Below are 20,748 nucleotides of genomic sequence, written 5' to 3'. Positions count from 1 at the left end.
ATGTTTGTATGAAGTTGTTCCTGGTGGTGGATGGGCCTGCCATGGTTACAAAGCCCAACAGGAAAATGTGGAGGTTAATATAGAGGAAAACCTTGCAGTATCCAATACCTGACTGGGTTATGGGTCCTCATCAGGATGGGTCAAGTAATGAGGATGATATATTGGTTTAAATATATGCGTGTAAAATGAAACCACATATGGCAAGGCTAAGAATAAGTAAATGCGCATGCTTACATTCGTTTTAAAATTAATCTTTGTATTATTTGGGACATTGTTGGAATGTCCCAAAGGGGGGATTATATGGTAATATTTTATGTATCATTAAGGAAAATGTTGGGAAATGTCAAAGATAAAATTTAGTAAACATGATTGACATTCTATAATTCAGATGTATGTTTAAATAAGGAATATAGCCAATACAGTGTGTAACCATGCCTTAATGTATGTATGTGTATTATTTTTGAGAAAGGGTCTGCCACCAATATAATGAGATAAGAGGAAGAGGTCATATGGAAAAGCGCCCATGGTCTTTTGGAGTAAACAACATGTGACATCTGGACGTTGAAAGATAAGGGTAGAGTGGCACTAAAATATGTTAATCATTTATCTTAAGGGGAGTAGCTTTGTATGCTATGTAAACATGACTGTGCATTTGTGTGTGTATATAAGAGATCTCTAAGCCAAAGAGAGACAGCCGTTCCATGGAGTAGCTCGGCTTTGTTATGCAATAATAAAGTCTAATTTCTGGATTCACAAGCTCCAGTCTCTTGAGAGATATTTTTGAGTTGACTGCTGTTGAGTCAAATATTTCTACGACAGTGGTTCCCACCGTAAAGCATGGAGGAGGAGGTGTGATTGTGTGGGGTTGCTTTGCTGGTGACACTGTCTGTGATTCATTTAGAAAGGCACACTTAACCAGCATGGCTACCACAGCATTCTGCAGCGATACGCCATCCAATCTGGTTTGGTCTTAGTGGGACTATCATTTGTTTTTCAACAGGACAATGACTCAACACACCTCCAGGCTGTGTAAGGGCTATTTCACCAAGAAGGAGAGTGATGGCATGCTGCATCAGATGACCTGGTCTCCACAATCCCCCACCCTCAACCCAATTGAGATAGTTTGGGACAAGTCGGACGGCAGAGTGAAGGAAAAGCAGCCAACAAGTACTCAGCATATGTGGGAACTCCTTCAAGACTGTTGGAAAAGCATTCCAGGGGAAGCTGGTTGAGAGAATGCCAAGAGTGTGCAAAGCAGTCATCAAGGCAAAGGGTGGCTATTTGAAGAATCTCAAATATAGAATATATTCTGATTTGTTTAACACTTTTTTGGTTGCTACATGATTCCATATGTGTTATTTCATAGTTTTGATGTCTTCACAATTATTCTACAATGTGCCCTGACAGATTGGGCACGACTTGAAGGCCAAATGGCCTTGCCCCTAAAATCACGAAATTCCAGGCCTGAGCAGCGGTCCCAGCAACTGATTCCAACCGCATTGCGGGATCCAAACTCAAAAGGTACAGTGGGGAAAAAAAGTATTTAGTCAGCCACCAATTGTGTATGTTCTCCCACTGAAAAAGATGAGAGAGGCCTGTAATTTTCATCATAGGTACACGTCAACTATGACAGACAAAATGAGAAAAAAAATCCAGAAAATCACATTATAGGATTTTAATGAATTTATTTGCAAATTATGGTGGAAAATAAGTATTTGGTCAATAACAAAAGTTTCTCAATACTTTGTTATATACCCTTTGTTGGCAATGACACAGGTCAAACATTTTCTGTAAGTCTTCACAAGGTTTTCACACACTGTTGCTGGTATTTTGGCCCATTCCTCCATGCAGATCTCCTCTAGAGCAGTGATGTTTTGGGGCTGTCGCTGGGTAACACAGACTTTCAACTCCCTCCAAAGATTTTCTATGGGGTTGAGATCTGGAGACTTGCTAGGCCACTCCAGGACCTTGAAATGCTTCTTACGAAGCCACTCCTTCGTTGCCCGGGCGGTGTGTTTGGGATCATTGTCATGCTGAAAGACCCAGCCACGTTTCATCTTCAATGCCCTTGCTGATGGAAGGAGGTTTTCACTCAAAATCTCACGAAACATGGCCCCATTTTATTTACATTTATTTTATTATAAAAAAAAATTTCGGTGGGAGGGGGGGGGGTATTCCTTAAAGAGGTGGGGTTTCAAATGGCGTCGTGAGGGATCTTGTTCCACCATTGGGGTGCCAGAGCAGCGAACAGTTTTGACTGGGCTGAGCGGGAACTATGCTTCCGCAGAGGAAGGGGAGCCAGCAGGCCAGAGGTGGATGAACGCAATGCCCTCGTTTGGGTGTAGGGACTGATCAGAGCCTGAAGGTACAGAGGTGCCGTTCCCCTCACAGCTCCATAGGCAAGCACCATGGTCTTGTAACAGATGCGAGCTTCAACTGGAAGCCAGTGGAGTGTGCGGAGGAGCGGGGTGACGTGAGAGAACTTGGGAAGGTTGAACACCAGACGGGCTGCGGCATTCTGGATGAGTTGTAGGGGTTTAATGGCACAGGCAGGGAGCCCAGCCAACAGCGAGTTGCAGTAATCCAGATGGGAGATGACAAGTGCCTGGATTAGGACCTGTGCCACTTCCTGTGTAAGGCAGGGTCGTACTCTCCGAACGTTGAAGAGCATGAACCTACACGATCGGGTCACCGCCTTGATGTTAGCGGAGAACGACAGGGTGTTGTCCAGGATCACGCCAAGGCTCTTCGCACTCTGGGAGGAGGACACAACGGAGTTGTCAACCGTGATGGCGAGATCATGGAACGGCAGTCCTTCCCCGGGAGGAAGAGCAGCTCCGTCTTGCCAAGGTTCAGATTGAGGTGGTGATCCGTCATCCATACTGATATATCTGCCAGACATGCAGAGATGCAATTCGCCACCTGGTTATCAGAAGGGGGAAAGGAGAAGATTAGTTGTGTATCGTCAGCGTAGCAATGATAGGAGAGGCCATGTGAGGATATGACAGAGCCAAGTGACTTGGTGTATAGCGAGAATAGGAGAGGGCCTAGAACTGAGCCCTGGGGGACACCAGTGGTGAGAGCACGTGGTGCGGAGACAGCTTCTCGCCACGCCACTTGGTAGGAGCGACCGGTCAGGTAGGGCGCAATCCAAGAGTGAGCCGCGCCGGAGATGCCCAGCTCGGAGAGGGTGGAGAGGAGGATCTGATGGTTCACAGTATCAAAGGCAGCAGACAGGTCTAGAAGGACAAGAGCAGAGGAGAGAGAGTTAGCTTTAGCAGTGCGGAGAGCCTCCGTGACACAGAGAAGAGCAGTCTCAGTTGAATGACCAGTCTTGAAACCTGACTGGTTTGGATCAAGAAGGTCATTCTGAGAGAGATAGCAAGAGAGTTGGCTAAAGACGGCACGCTCAATAGTTTTGGAAAGAAAATAAAGAAGGGATACTGGTCTGTAGTTGTTGACATCAGAGGGATCGAGTGTTGGTTTTTTGAGAAGGGGTGCAACTCTCGCTCTCTTGAAGACGGAAGGGACATAGCCAGCGGTCCAGGATGAGTTGATCAGCGAGGTGAGGTAGGGGAGAAGGTCACCGGAGATGGTCTGGAGAAGAGAGGAGGGGATAGGGTCAAACGGGCAGGTTGTTGGGCGGCCTGCAGTCACAAGTCGCAAGCTTTTATCTGGAGAGAGAGAGGAGAAAGAAGTCAAAGCATAGGGTAGGGCAGTGTGAGCAGGACCAGCAGTGTCATTTGACTTAACAAACGAGGATCGGATGTCGTCAACCTTCTTTTCAAAGTGGTTGACGAAGTCATCCACAGAGAGGGAGGAGGGGGGGGGGGGGGGGTGAGGAGGATTCAGCAGGGAGGAGAATGTGGCAAAGAGCTTCCTAGGGTTAGAGGCAGATGCTTTGAATTTAGAGTGGTAGAAAGTGGCCTTAGCAGCAGAAACAGATGAAGAAAATGTAGAGAGGAGGGAGTGAAAAGATGCCAGGTCCGCAGGGAGTCTAGTTTTCTTCCATTTCCGCTCAGCTGCCCGGAGCTCTGTTCTGTGAGCTCGCAATGAGTCATCAAGCCACGGAGCTGGAGGGGAGGACCGAGCCGGCCGGGAGGATAGGGGACATAGAGAGTCAAAGGGTTGAGGAGGCAGAATCAGGAGATTGGAGGGAGAAGGATTGAGCAGAGGGAAGAGATGATAGGATGGAAGAGGAGAGAATAGCGGGAGAGATAGAGCGAAGGTTGCGGCGGCGCATTACCATCTGTATAGGGGCAGAGTGAGTAGTGTTGGAGGAGAGCGAGAGAGAAAAGGATACAAAGTAGTGGTCGGAGACATGGAGGGGAGTTGCAGTGAGATTAGTAGAAGAACAGCATCTAGTAAAGATGTGGTCAAGCGTATTGCCTGCCTTGTGAGTAGGGGGGGACGGTGAGAGGGTGAGGTCAAAAGAGGAGAGGAGTGGAAAGAAGGAGGCAGAGAGAAATGAGTCAAATGTAGACGTAGGGAGGTTGAAATCCCCCAGAACTGTGAGGGGTGAGCCATCCTCAGGAAAGGAACTTATCAAGGCATCAAGCTCATTGATGAACTCTCCAAGGGAACCTGGAGGGCGATAGATGACAAGGATATTAAGCTTAAATGGGCTAGTGACTGTGACAGCATGGAATTCAAATGAGGAGATAGACAGATGGGTTAGGGGAAAAATTGAGAATGTCCACTTGGGAGAGATGAGGATTCCTGTGCCACCACCCCGCTGACCAGATGCTCTCGGGGTATGCGAGAACACATGGTCAGACGAGGAGAGAGCAGTAGGAGTAGCAGTCTTTTCAGTGGTAATCCATGTTTCCGTCAGCGCCAAGAAGTCGAGGGACTGGAGGGTAGCATAGGCTGGGATGAACCCTGCCTTGTTGGCAGCAGAACGGCAGTTCCAGAGGCTGCCTGAGACCTGGAACTCCAGGTGGGTGGTGCGTGCAGGGACCACCAGGTTAGAGAGGCAGCAGCCACGCGGTGTGAGGCGTTTGTGTAGCCTGTGCGGAGAGGAGAGAACAGGGATAGGCAGAGGCATAGTTGACAGGCTGCAGCAAATGGCTACAATAATGCAGAGGAGATCGGAATGAAATGAACTAAACATCTGGGAAAGGAGAGAGCGGGGCCTCCCTCACCACAACTCCCAAATATAACTCTCCCAACTTCCACCTCAGAAACCATAATTGTTTCACTGAAACACCCGAATATAACTCTCCCAACTTCCACTTTAGAAATTATAATTGTTGTAAACTACAGCGGTTCAATGTTTCTAGGAATAGACTCTAACTTACTTTATTCAGCTAGCTAACTTGGTACAGTATTCTTCCATGAAAACCGCCCAGGGCACCGTATCCTATGACGCCATAGCTACCTAGCATGCCAGCATCCAACAACACACGGTTTAGCACCAATACTTGGTTACAACAAACTACCAATAGTGTGTTAACACACTAAACAGATAATTCGTGTCCGTGTCTAGTTCCTTTCATAACGCAGCAATAATTAAACGTTGGCTAGCTAGCACAGAGTCAGTCATGCTAGCTACACAAGTGGACTACACATCTCGAATGTTCAGAAAGGGAAGCTTTATGTTGCAAAATTCTCATTGACTAAAACTATATTGTATTTAGCTGCTACAGTACTGCTAGCTGGTAGTGTTGGCTAGCTAGCAATGGCTGTGGTGTTGACTATGTTTGAAAAAACGGCGTCGCTGCGAACGAATGTAGCTGGCTAAAATGATATTGTATTTAGTTGCTACAGTACTGCTAGCTGGTAGTGTTGGCTAGCTAGCAATGGCTGCTGTGTTGACTTTGTTTGAAAAACGGCGTCGCTGCGAACGAATGTAGCTGGCTAAAATTATATTGTAATTAGTTGCTACAGTACTGCTAGCTGGTAGCGTTGGCTAGCTAGCAATGGCTGCGGTGTTGACTTTGTTTGAAAAACGGCGTCGCTGCGAACGAATGTAGCTGGCTAAAATTATATTGTATTTAGTTGCTACAGTACTGCTAGCTGGTAGCGTTGGCTAGCTAGCAATGGCTGCAGTGTTGACTTTGTTTGAAAAACGGCGTCGCTGCGAACGAATGTAGCTGGCTAAAAGGATATTGTATTTAGTTGCTACAGTACTGCTAGCTGGTAGTGTTGGCTAGCTAGCAATGGCTGCGGTGTTGACTTTGTTTGAAAAACGGCGTCGCTGTGAACGAATGTAGCTGGCTAGCTAACCTCGATAGTTTCTCTATACTACACCTTTATCTTTGATACAAATACAACTATGTAGCTAGCTAACATTACACTAATCAAATCGTTCCATTGTAATGTAATGTGTCATATTACCTGCGGAGCGAAGTACAGCATGACTACTCACTCAGCAAGTGACAAAACATTTATTTTTACTGCTCTAATTACGTTGGTAACCAGTTTATAATAGCAATAAGGCACCTCGGGGGTTTGTGGGGTATGGCCAATATACCATGGCTAACGGCTGTATCCAGGCACGACGCGTTGCATCGTGCAAAAGGACATCCCTTCGCCGTGGTATATTGGCCATATACCACAACCCCTCGTGCCTTAGTGCTTAAATATAACTTATAAATGCCTCGTGAGCTTAGATCAACTGTGTACCCCATCAGAACCCAAAATATAAGCTTGTTTTACTCCAATGTTTGTAAACAAACCATATAAAGCCTCAAAATATGGTTAAAACTACAATTTTGATAACAGTCCTTGCATCGGTCTACTAATTTGAGAGTGGTTACATTTCTCTGGAAGACTACATTGGCTGGCTGTGTGTGTGCGTATGCGTTTGTGTGTCTCACCTGTAGTAGGCAGCACTCCTTGAAGACATAGCCAATCAGCTTGTCCAGGTGCTTCAGACACTGGTGGTAGCGAATGTGGTGGGTCAACACTGGCAACATCATGGCATGCTGCGGAGAGAGATGGAGGGAGACAGAGAGGGGAGAGAGAAAGAGAGAGAGAGACATAGAGAGAGAAACCGAGAGAGCGAGCGAGAGATGGGTGGAGGGAGGGAGATGGAGAGAGACTGAATGAAGGAAAGGAGAGCGAGCGAGAGAACATGTAAAATCAATCAGCTGGTCATTATTTATTAAGTGGCGCTCCGACTGAGAGGGAGATTCAATAATCAAAAGCCCAATAAATGTGTGTGTTCTCACTGTGAAGAGAAATGAGAGTTGTGAGGGAAATTCACAATTTGACACGGACGAATCAGGACCACTATTTCAACATGTTGACACAAATGTGCCTCTGCAGAAACTAACAGACAAACTTTTTCCTGTTTTTGTCACTGAGTCACATCTCTCAAAAGAGTCAAACAAAGAAAGAAAGAGAGAAAGGAGGAAAGGAGTGAGGGAGAGAGAAAGAAATCGAGAGGAGAGATGCAGAGTCAGTGAGATTGAGAAAGGGAGAGAAAACTAGAGAGAGATAGGGAGTTAAAGAGATAGATCAAGAGAGAGAGAGAGAGAGACTGATAAAGAGAGAGCGAGAGATAAAGAGAGTGAGACCGAGCTGGAGAGTGAGAGAGACTTAGCAAGTAAATGAGAGAAAGACTAACAAACGTGAGCTATCATTAGCGGGAGTCTTATCAAGCCGGACTGGAGAACAGTGTGAGGAGCGTTGTGTAGCGGGTGGAAGACCCATTAACCCCGCGCCACCACGTAAGAGCAAGCTGAGCTGCAGGTTTTAATTAGTGTTACCGGGGGCCTTGCAGGGGGCCCAGGGTTCCTACAGGTCAGTCAAATGAGCTGCATCTCTCTCTCTGCGCTAACTGCTAACCCACACAGCCCCATCTGTCAGCCCACCCCCGGCCATCGCCTGCCCACACCCTACCACAGGGCATGGCCACACTACTCCAAGGCCTCGTTAACCAGCCAATTAACAAAGCAAGACCGTGTCTCAACTCATCAGACTAGGCTACAGCCTTCCTGCCTGCCTGGCTGGCTTAGTGGCTCAGACAACATCAGCATGTGTGTGTGCGCATGTATATTTTCGGTATGTGTGTCTGTGAGAGTGTGGGTACAGTGTGTGTATGTGCGTACAGTGTGCATACTTGTGTGTCTCTGTGTCTGTGTGCATGTCCGTGCATTTGTGTGTTGCGTGAGCGTGTGTGCCTGTGCATAGGTTTTCTGCGTCTCTGCCTAAGTGTGTGTTAGCGTGGGTGCGGTGTGGCAGCGTAGCGTCTCTCCTGCCTACCTGACAGACGTCAGATCGGATGCCAGTCTTCCAGAAGCTCTGGCTGCTGAGCTCAACGGTCACCTCCCGGCGCATGGTGTTCTTCTGTCGAATCTTCTGCTTCCTGAGAGAACAATACACGTACATTATTAAGCTTGGTATGTGTTTGTGTGTCTGATCTTCTGAAGAGCTTCCTGACAAACACACGTACATTATTGATCTACTGGGTTAGTGCTGCTGCTATAGGGGACAGCCAACCATCTTTACGTCACACACAGTTACAGATACAGGAACAGAGAGTGATATATGCATACACAGAGACACGCACAAACAGGTACATACAGAATGAACACACACACACGGAGAGCAGACACACAAAGTACGAACACACACATACAGAGGTTTACACACACACACACAGCTTTCTTTCCTTCCTCCCCTCTCTCCAGGTAGTGCTCCGACCCCCTGTGTCTCATAACAGACACAATAACAGTGAAAGCAGTAGACAGCTCCACTAGACATGGCTAATTGAGGCATTTGAATTGGGCAGCATGGCGGCTGAGGGTGTGTGAGTGTGTATATGTATGTGTGTGTGTCGGAGCCTGGACTCCAATCCCAGGCAGCGTGCCCAGAGGCATCAGGCTGTTCATTAGGACCTGCAGCTAACGCTGGCTCCGACACACACACAGAAACACAGAGCACATGCACGCACACACACACTTGGGTGTGTAGAAACCCAGAAATCTCTCGTTATAGGGCTAAAGTGTACACAGTGTCAGCCCTGCAGCAGAGCAGACAACTGGTAACAACACCAGAGAGATGAGGTCTGGTTAGCACCAGAGACAGGTGCGGACCAAATGCCCCTATATATTTGACAAAAGTCGTGCACTATGTAGGAAATAGGGCCCATAGCGTGCCATTTGGGACACAGCCCTTGTCTGGGCTGAGAAAGACAGCATCTACAAATCAGAATTAGGACATGTGTCTATGGTATCTCTACCACGGTGCCTAAATTACCCATGATTCAGTCTGAAATGGAATGGCATGATTTTGAGTCGGCAGCGAGGACATAAGAACAAAGACATGAATAAATATTAATGCCACCCTACTCCTGCGCATCAAAGGAATATGGTCACACACACACACACAGACACACCAGTGGCCCTCTGTGGACAACCACATACAGTATACAGTTGAAGTCGGAAGTTTACATACAATAAGTTGACTGTGCCTTTAAACAGCTTGGACAATTCCAGAAAAGTATGTCATGGCTTTAGAAGCTTCTGATAGGCTAATTGACATAATTTGAGTCAATTTGAGGTGTACCTGTGGATGTATTTTAAGGCCTACCTTCAAACTCAGTGCCTCTTTGTTTGACATCATGGGAAAATCAAAAGAAATCAGCCAAGATATAGTAGACCTCCACAAGTCTTGTTCATCCTTGGGAGCAATTTCCAAACGCCTGAAGGTACCACGTTCATCTGTACAAACAATAGTACGCAAGTATAAACACCATGGGACCACGCAGCCGTCATACCACTCAGGAAGGAGACGTGTTCTGTCTCCTAGAGAAGAACGTACTTCGGTGCGAAAAGTGCAAATAATTCCCAGAACAGCAGCAAAGGACCTTGTGAAGATGCTGGAGGAAAGAGGTAAAAAAGTATCTATATCCACAGTAAAATGAGTCCTATATCGACATAACCTGAAAGGCCGCTCAGCAATGAACAAGACACTGCTCCAAAACCGCCATAAAAGAGCCAGACTACGGTTTTCAACTGCACATGGGGACAAAGATCGTACTTTTTGGAGAAATGTCCTCTGGTCTGATGAAACAAAAATATAACTGTTTTGCCATAATGACCATCGTTATGTTTGGAGGAAAAAGGCAGTAGCTTGCAAGCCGAAGAACACCATCCCAACCGTGAAGCACGGGGGTGGCAGCATCATGCTGTGGGAGTGCTTTGCTGCAGGAGGGACTGGTGCGCTTCACAAAATAGATGGCATCATGAGGAAGGAAAATGATGTGGATATATTGAAGCAACATCTCAAGACATCAGTCAGGAAGTTAAAGCTTGGTCGCAAATCGGTCTTCCAAATGGACAATGACCCCAAGCACACTTCTAAAGTTGTGGCAAAATGGCTTAAGGACAACAAAGTCAAGGTATTGGAGTGGCCATCACAAAGCCCTGACCTCAATCCTATAGAACATTTGTGGGCAGAACTGAAAAAGTGTGTGAGAGCAAGGAGGCCTACAAACCTGACTCAGTTACACCAGCTCTGTCAGGAGGTGTCACGCTCGTCGGGAACAGAGGAGGACCAAGGCGCAGCGTTGAATGCGAACATATTTATTTATATAATGATCACACGATCAAAACAACAAAACGAAAACGTGACGTCCCTGGTTACATACACAAACCAACACGGAACAAGAAACCACAATGAATGAATGCCTAACGGCTACCTAAGTATGACTCCCAATCAGAGACAACAAGCTACAGCCGTCTCCGATTGGGAGACACCCTGGCCAACATAGATATACAACAACTAGAACCAACACACATGAAAACTCACACCCTGGCTCAACATACTAGAGTCGCCAGAGCCAGGGCGTGACAGTACCCCCCCCTAAAGGCGCGGACTCCGACCGCGCCAACCAAATACCACAGGGGAGGGACCGGGTGGGCACTCCGCCTTGGCGGCGGATCCGGCTCCGGGCATGATCCCCACTCGCTCTCTAACCCCCCAAAGTACCCCTGGTCCGGTCTGGCCCTGCTGACCGGAGCTGGACTGCACACTGGTGGAGCGGATTGCTCTAGCTCCGGTGTGAAGCAGCTGACCCGTGCTGAACCAGGCACCAGTGGAACAGGCACGGGCTGTGCCGGACTGACGACGCACACCACTGGCTTGGTGTGGGGAGCATGAACGGCCCGAGCCGGGCTGACGAAACGCACCCCTGACTTGGTGCGGGGAGCAGGAACGGGCCGAGCCGGGCTGACGAAGCGCACCACTGACTTGGTGCGGGGAGCAGGAACGGGCCGAGCCGGGCTGACGAAGCGCACCACTGACTTGGTGCGGGGAGCAGGAACGGGCCGAGCCGGGCTGACGAAGCGCACCACTGACTTGGTGCGGGGAGCAGGAACGGGCCGAGCCGGGCTGACGAAGCGCACCACTGACTTGGTGCGGGGAGCAGGAACGGGCCGAGCCGGGCTGACGAAGCGCACCACTGACTTGGTGCGGGGAGCAGGAACGGGCCGAGCCGGGCTGACGACGCACACCATTGGCCTGGTACGGGGAGCAGGAACAGGCCGGACCGTACTGGGGACACACACCACTGGTCCTACGCAGGGATCTGGAATGGGCCGGACCGGACTGGTAACACACCCCAGTACATCTCGCCGTGCCTCTACACCTTCCATCCCCTCTTCGACCAGTGGCCCCCGTAACCTGGCGGCCTCCTCTGCCAACCCGCTGGGCCGCTCTGCCGCGGTCTCCTGCTGGCCCGTCGTCCACGGCGTTAGCCCCCCCTAAAAAATTTCTGGGCGTCTCTCCTACCCGTGGACCAGGTCTCCATGTCCCTCGCCAGCCTTTCGCCCTTCTGCTTCCATGTCAAGCCCTTCTCTTCCTCACCCGGCTTGACCCAGTCGAGGAGGCGAAGGAGATCTGCTAGAGAGGAATGGGCCAAAATTCACTCAACTTATTGTGGGAAGCTTTTGGAAGGCTACCCGAAACATTTGACCCAAGTTTTAAAGGCAATTTAAAGGCAATGCTACCAAATACTAATTGAGTGTATGTAAACATCTGACCCACTGGGAATGTGATGAAAGAAATAAAAGCTGAAATAAATAATTCTCTCTACTATTATTCTGACATTTCACATTCTTAAAATAAAGTGGTGATCCTATCTGACCTAAAACAGGGAATTTTTATTAGGATTAAATGTCAGGAATGGTGAAAAACTGAGTTTAAATGTATTTGGCTAAGGTGTTTGTTAACTTCCGACTTTAACTGCATATGTCTGTGTGTGTGTGTGTCACAGGTGGCTGGCGGCACCTTAATTGGGCAGGACATGCTCATAGTAATGGCTGGAACAGAATCAATGGAAAGGTAGCAAATACCACTCCATTCACTCCATTCCAGCCATTATTATGAGCCATCCTCCCCTCACCAGCCTGATGTGTGGTGTGATGTGTGTGTGCGCGCGTGAGCAAGAGATAACCAGTGATTATGGATTAAATTCTGAATGTCCGCATGCAGTTGTTGGCGTCACTACATACGTTCCTACATTTGCATGTGTGTTGGCATCGCTACGTGTGTGTGTTGACAGGCAGCGGTGTTTGAAGCGAATCAAAGCGGCCAGCCGGGGGCCGTGGATCCTCCATCTGGGGTGGAACACACTGCAGTCTCTCTAGATGCAGACGGAGGCACCATCTGGGCTTGTCTCTGGGGAGAGAGCCCCCTACACTGCAGCCTCCACTCCTCACTTACCCTACAGTAGCTACGTCCCAAATGGCACCTGGTCAAAAGTAGTGCACTATGTAGAAAATAGGGTGCCATTGGGATGCACATATTAAAGGGCCATACTGGCAGTCACAGAACTAGAGCACCAACCATCAACCACCACTAACACTAACAAAGCCCTTCTTTCTCTGATGGGATGAAAGGCCTCTCTCTCCAATTTAAGGGCACAGCGTTCATTTTACACTTGGTTCAGCACAAAACAACAGATGAACGTTTACTGGGCCTGTGGATGAACAAGTGACACAAACGACACTCACACACACACATGCTCACACACGTACACAAAACCACACACTACTAATGATGTTCCCAGGGGGTTGAGGATAATAAGAGTGTTGCTGAATTGTTATAGCTGACTCGCTGACATGGCTAGCCCTTGGAGCTGTGATGGCTTGGTGTGTGTTGAACTAATTGCTCTGTGGGTTGACAGTGGGAATATCAGTAATCATTAGCGACGATGCCAGAGCCCCTAGCCAGCGCTACCTGGGAAACAGGCTAATTGACTGTGAGCTCAGGGCACACAAACACACACAAAACGTAAGACAAGTTCCTGAGGTTGGAAACCATTAAGTTTCAACTTTAGAGGGAGGAAACTCCACACAATTCAAGGTTGCTACGTTCATGTCTGTGGCTGAGTTGAACGCATTAGTGGGAGCCAAGGACCTTAGGTGAAACTCCCATCTGATTCTGGTTCATTTTATATGAGCAGGAGCGTAACAACTCAATCTGATTAATGGGACCTTGTATTATTATGGTGGGAGATTATAATACCGTTTTAAATAGCTCAATGGACCGTAAAGGAAATCACACTACAAACAATCACCCTCATGCTCTTAAGGTAATCGTGATTGTCATGGATACATTAGAACTAGTAGATATGGTAGAGCACGGCGCTTGTAACGCGCTTGTAACGCCAAGGTAGTGGGTTCGATCCCCGGGACCACCCATACACAAAAAAAATGTATGCACGCATGACTGTAAGTCGCTTTGGATAAAAGCGTCTGCTAAATGGCATATTATATTATTATTATATATGGAGGCTTAAATATCCTGATCTAGTGAGATATTCATGGCGGAGACTCAATCAAGCTAGTCGTCTTGACCAAAAGTTTAAAAAGTGTTGATAGGGGACAGAATGTGGTCGGACCATCATATAATTGGCATATACATTACTCTTACTGAATTTCCACGCGGGCGAGGATATAACTTGTTTTTAACTAGGACAGAGGAATTTATAACAGATTTTTTCCGACATAACTTAGGTACAGCAAATCCCCTTATTGTATGGGACACCTTAAATGTGCCTTTAGAGGCCATGCAATTCAGTACTCATCTCGAATACAAAAGCAATTTAGGTCAAAAGAGTCCACACTAACAAAGGAAATAGAAGGTCTAACAGAACAGATAGATAGCAATAAATATTGTAACATAGAGGCTCAGAATAAATTAGAGGAAAAACTAAAAGAAATGGAGAAACTTATTCAAGAAAGATCAAGTGTAACATATTATAAAAATAAAGCAAACTGGACAGAATATAGGGAAGAATGCACCAAATTCATTTTTAATCTTCAACATAGGAATGCTACCAAAAATAATTTATTGAAACTGGTTACAAATGACGGAGTCACCCATGATTCACTAAATTATATTTTGAAGGAGGAAACAAAGTATTTTAAGCATATGTTCTCATTTCAGTCGCCTTCATCTCCTCTAACTGAAGCAAATTGTAGAGATTTTTTTTCTATTGATAATGTAAAATTAACAGCCATACAGAAAGACTCAGGTGAAGGTGAAATTACAGATGAGGAACTTCTGGATGCAATTAAAGACTTTAAGTCAGGGAAAACTCCAGGGTTGGATGGCATACCAGTCGAGGTATACCAAACCTTTTTTGATATACTCAAAGGACCGTCATTAGCATGTTTTAACCACTCCTATGTAAATGGTAGATTATCAGACACTCAAGAAGGTCTGATTTCATTATTACTGAAACAGGATACAAGTGGAAAATATAAAGATCCAGTCCATTAAAAAAATTGGCGGCCCCTTATACTTCAGTGTTGTGATGCAAAAATTCGAGCAAAATGTATAGCGCATAGAATTAAAAAGGTATTGTCGGACATTATTCATTCTAATCAGACAGGTTTTTTACATGGGTGATACATTGGAGATAATATAAGGCAAGTACTGGAAACAATACAATACTATGAAAAATCTGGGAAACCAGGCCTACTATTCATAGCAGACTTCGAAAAGGCATTTGATAAAGTACGACTGGACAATCTCTTATTAATTGGGTTAAAATCATGTATAGTAACCCTAGGTGTAAAATAGTAAAAATTTCTCAGAAAGTTTTAAACTGTCAAGAGGAGTGAAACAAGGTTGTCCACTATCGGCATATCTATATATTATTGCCATCGAGATGTTAGCTATTAAAATCAGATCCAACAATAATATCAAGGGATTAGAAATCCAGGGTTTAAAAACAAAGGTGTCATTGTACGCTGGTGATTCATGTTTTCATTTAAATCCACAACTTGATTCCCTCCACAGCCTCATAGAGGATCTAGATACATGTTCCAACCTCTCTGGATTACAACCAAATTATGATACATTTACTATATTATGTATTGGATCACTAAAAAAAATATACAATTTTTGCATTACCATGTAGTTTACCAATAAAATGGTCTGATGGTGATGTGGATATACTCAGAATACATATCCGAAATGAAATAAATGATCTCACTCCAAAAAAATGGAATAGAAAGTTAGCAAAAATAGATAAGATCTTGCTACCATGGAAAGGTAAATACCTATCAATTTGTGGAAAATCACCCTGATGAACTCTTTAGTATTATCCCAGTTTACCTATTTGCTTATGGTCTTGCCTACGCCTAGCGAACAGTTTTTTTAAATTATATGAGAAAAAAAATATTCAATTTTATTTGGAACGGCAAGCCAGACAAAATTAAACGGGCCTATTTATATAATGAATATGAATTAGGAGGACAGAAATTATTAAATATTAAAGCATTAGACCTATCACTAAAAGCTTCAGTCATTCAAAAAGTATACTTAAATCTGAACTGGTTCTCTAGCAAACTAGTAAGATTGTCTCACCCAATGTTCAAGAAGGGACTTTTTCCCTTTATTCAGATTACATCCCCTCACTTTCAGGTATTTGAAAAGGAAATAATCTCCCAAATATCACTATTTCTAAAACAATTCATAGAAATTGGTTGCAATTTCAATTTAATCCTCCAGTAATGACAGAACAAATATTGCAACAAATATTGTGGTTAAACTCAAATATACTAATTGATTTAAAAAAACATAGTTTTTTTTTTGAAAATGTTTAAAAAAGGTATAATCTTCGTAAATGATATTATCGGTAGGAATGGTGGAGTTATGTCGCAAATGCAGCTAACAAAAACATATGGAAATGTCTGCTCTACCCAAAATTGCAACCAAATAATTGCAGCATTACCGCAAAAATGGAAGAGGAAAGTGGAAGGAGGAAAAAGTAAGGAACTTGTCTGTCGGCCTTGCATTAAAGAACATAATTGGTTAAAGAAAATTCTAATAAATAAAAAAAGTTTACCAGTTTCATTTAAGTACCAAAAGGTTTGCAGCCGTCCCATATAGATTGCAAAATAGTTGGGAAGAGATTTTTGACATACCGATTCCATGGCATAGTGTTTATGAACTGATACGCAAAACGACGCCGGATTCAAAACTTAGAATTTTTCAATTTAAATTATTATATAAAATTCTTGCTACCAATAGAATGTTATTTGTATGGGGGATACAATCTTCCCAGCTCTGCAGATCTGTGAAGAGATGGAATCATTAGATCATTTGTTTTGGTACTGTCCATTTGTAGCTTGTTTCTGGACACAGGTCCAGGAATGGCTGAAGGATTGCAATATTTCCATGGAGCTGACCCTGCAGATAGCACTACTGGGTGATCTGAAAAGTCATAGTCAATCGATCAATAATATAATAATACTTTTAGCAACAAAAAAAAATTCAATTCACAAACTGTAGAAACAATGAGAATAGAAAGGTTCAGAACTTTTGTAAAACATCACAGTACAGTTGAAAAATATATGGCAAATAGAAATCCAATATGGATGGTGTTAAGAGATAGATGGGAGGTGTTGAATGGAGCTGAAGGATGGCACTAATAACAACAGCTAATAACAACAAGATAACTAGTGTAAGACATGCTGTGTCCATAATAAGTATATAGGTTATATATTGTGAGCTTTCGTGAAAGAGCACAGTTAGAAAGATATGGCATATAGAAGCATACCAGATGGACATCATGAAAATGATCGGAGGAAGTTCAGGAGTAAAAACAAACAAAATATAATTATTGACTGTGTCCATAAAATGTATATAGTATGTATAAGCATGAAGTAGAGACCTAAGCATTGTTGTTCACTAGTTTACTCCAATTAGGGAAGGGATGGTGGGGTTGGAAAATAATAAAGGGAAATCTATATATATATTTAAAGGATATGTATGTATATACAGTGAGGGAAAAAAGTATCCCCTGCTGATTTTGTATATTTGCCCACTGACAAAGACATGATCAGTCTATAATTTTAATGGTAAGTTTATTTGAACAGTGAGAGACAGAATAACAACAAAAAAATACAGAAAAACGCATGTCAAAAATGTTATAAATTGATTTGCATTTTAATGAGGGAAATAAGTATTATATATGCGGGAAAAAAAGAAGAAAAAAAAAACATATGGGGGATTGGAAGTGATGAGACAATTACATTGATGGAAGTTACAATCTATCTGCAATATTAAAGCTGATCTACCCCCTAAAAAAAGAAGACAAAAAAATAAAATAAATAAATTGGGACCTTGTTCATTTTATGAGCAGGTCCAAAGCCTAGCACAATACCTCAGATAACCCTTCATGGGTGGTAGACTGTAACACGCTACACTATATCTTCGCTAACCTGTTAAGGGTGATAGACTGTAAAAAGGCTCAAGATTCAAGGCCTGGTTATTTCATGTTCATGAATGTTGCATTTTACCTAATGAAACCCATAGCGTGTGGTAACAGTAACAAAAGGCGAAAAGTGGTCAGCCTATTTGCAATGCATCTCCTTGCATTTCCATTTTCATGTGTTGCACTTGCATTCAGTAGCATCTATGAATCACATGATTATGAAGGCATAAATGTATGAAAGCATGTATAATTATTTTTAATGTATGTAGTTCTGTCCTTTTGATGTACAGTGGGGAAAAAAAGTATTTAGTCAGCCACCAATTGTGCAAGTTCTCCCACTTAAAAAGTTGAGAGAGGCCTGTAATTTTCATCATAGGTACAAGTCAACTATGACAGACAAAATGAGAGAAAAGAATCCAGAAAATCACATTGTAGGATTTTTTATGAATTTATTTGCAAATTATGGTGGAAAATAAGTATTTGGTCAATAACAAAAGTTTCTCAATACTTTGTTATATACCCTTTGTTGGCAATGACACAGGTCAAACGTTTTCTGTAAGTCTTCACAAGGTTTTCACACACTGTTGCTGGTATTTTGGCCCATTCCTCCATGCAGATCTCCTCTAGAGCAGTGATGTTTTGGGGCTGTCGCTGGGCAACACGGACTTTCAACTCCCTCGAAAGATTTTCTATGGGGTTGAGATCTGGAGACTGGCTAGGCCACTCCAGGACCTTGAAATGCTTCTTACGAAGCCACTCCTTCGTTGCCCGGGCGGTGTGTTTGGGATCATTGTCATGCTGAAAGACCCAGCCACGTTTCATCTTCAATGCCCTTGCTGATGGAAGGAGGTTTTCACTCAAAATCTCACGATACATGGCCCCATTCATTCTTTCCTTTACACGGATCAGTCGTCCTGGTCCCTTTGCAGAAAAACAGCCCCAAAGCATAATGTTTCCACCCCCATGCTTCACAGTAGGTATGGTGTTCTTTGGATGCAACTCAGCATTCTTTGTCCTCCAAACACGACGAGTTGAGTTTTTACCAAAAAGTTCTATTTTGGTTTCATCTGACCATCTGACATTCTCCCAATCCTCTTCTGGATCATCCAAATGCACTCTAGCAAACTTCAGACGGGCCTGGACATGTACTGGCTTAAGCAGGGGGACACGTCTGGCACTGCAGGATTTGAGTCCCTGGCGGCGTAGTGTGTTACTGATGGTAGGCTTTGTTACTTTGGTCCCAGCTCTCTGCAGGTCATTCACTAGGTCCCCCCGTGTGGTTCTGGGATTTTTGCTCACCGTTCTTGTGATCATTTTGACCCCACGGGGTGAGATCTTGCATGGAGCCCCAGATCGAGGGAGATTATCAGTGGTCTTGTATGTCTTCCATTTCCTAATAATTGCTCCCACAGTTGATTTCTTCAAACCAAGCTGCTTACCTATTGCAGATTCAGTCTTCCCAGCCTGGTGCAGGTCTACAATTTTGTTTCTGGTGTCCTTTGACAGCTCTTTGGTCTTGGCCATAGTGGAGTTTGGAGTGTGACTGTTTGAGGTTGTGGACATGTGTCTTTTATACTAATAACAAGTTCAAACAGGTGCCATTAATACAGGTAACGAGTGGAGGACAGAGGAGCCTCTTAAAGAAGAAGTTACAGGTCTGTGAGAGCCAGATATCTTGCTTGTTTTTAGGTGACCAAATACTTATTTTCCACCATAATTTGCAAATAAATTCATAAAAAATCCTACAATGTGATTTTCTGGATTTTCTTTTCTCAATTTGTCTGTCATAGTTGATGTGTACCTATGATGGAAATTACAGGCCTCTCTCATCTTTTTAAGTGGGAGAACTTGCACAATTGGTGGCTGACTAAATACTTTTTTCCCCCCACTGTAGTTGTCTATTCATTTTATGTCATGTTTTTTTGTTTTATGTGGGGATACTAATAAAATACTATACACACACACACACTTAAGACTCAAACACATCCACTGACTGACCTGGAGCTGAAACAGCCTCGACAGCAGCTACTGCAGACAATAACAACATGTAGGACCAACAAAGGCAGTAAGAGCAACCAAAGCTAAAAGGATAAACAAGCACTATAGTGGCTCAAAGTGCTCCAAGGGTTTAAAGCTAGTCTAGCTAGAATGCTCCTCTCCTCCGTTTTTATCAACAAAACAAAAACAAAGTCACTGGGGGCGAACAGTGGTGCTGTTTCCTCTAATGCGGATTTGATCTTTAATAAGGAGTAAATTACTAGCCAGACACATTGCGCTCCGGAGATATAGCAGCTGTGAGGAGAGACTAATAGCAGTAGCCTAAGAAGGATCAGCAAGGGTGAAAAGAAGCTACAGGCAGTGTAGGGATCAGGACCTCAGCTCTGCAGCACATGGCTACAATCTGGTGTTAGATGGTTCTAGTAATTACACTGCGACATGTTTCAGCCTTATGATCCTAGGACATTCAATTGTATGAAGCTGGCATGTGTCATACTTAATTATTACGAGGCCAGGTGGGCAGTGAGATGTACTGTGCTGTATTGTGTGCGGTACCCACCTCCCTCTGTGTTAGCTTCTGTTTGTCTATCTGCTTGACCTTGGGGCTGTTCGCCAGCAGGTGGCATAGTTTCACATAGCTTTTCCACAGCTTCTGGTACCTGACAGTCAGTCAGTCAGTCAGTGAGTGAGTGAGTGAGTGAGTGTGAGAGAGAGAGAGAGAGGGGGGAGAGTGGGAGAGTGCGAGAGATTGTGAAAGAGAGAGAAAGAAGTCAGAAGTCTCTCAGAACAACACATTCATATTCCAATGGAGCTCACCATTATTAAACAACATAATTTAACATTTACATTTACGTCATTTAGCAGACGCTCTTATCCAGAGCGACTTACAAATTGGTGCATTCACCTTATAGCCAGTGGGATAACCACTTTACAATATGTTTTATTTTTTTGGGGGTGGGGTAAGGGGGGGTAGAAGGATTACTTTATCTTATCCCAGGTATTCCTTAAAGAGGTGGGGTTTCAAGTGTCTCCAGAAGGTGGTGAGTGACTCCGCTGTCCTGGCGTTG

At 44.5% G+C, this 20,748-nt stretch overlaps 1 protein-coding gene across 1 annotated transcript in view; it reads right to left on the bottom strand.

Moving 5' to 3' along the window:
• Positions 1-20,748, bottom strand: part of LOC311138616 (ribonuclease 3-like) — a gene marked incomplete at both ends in the record, with an annotated part of 241,316 nt that overhangs the window by 131,131 nt on the left and 89,437 nt on the right. The window contains 3 exon segments of the mRNA XM_084173376.1: positions 6,822-6,929; positions 8,212-8,314; positions 20,215-20,340. Coding sequence (XP_084029502.1) covers positions 6,822-6,929; positions 8,212-8,314; positions 20,215-20,340 — 337 coding nt within the window.

This window comes from Coregonus lavaretus, assembly GCF_964263955.1.
Source record: "Coregonus lavaretus genome assembly, chromosome: 2".
Classification (NCBI taxonomy): domain Eukaryota; kingdom Metazoa; phylum Chordata; class Actinopteri; order Salmoniformes; family Salmonidae; genus Coregonus; species Coregonus lavaretus.
This window is presented reverse-complemented; position numbering and strand designations above follow the sequence as displayed.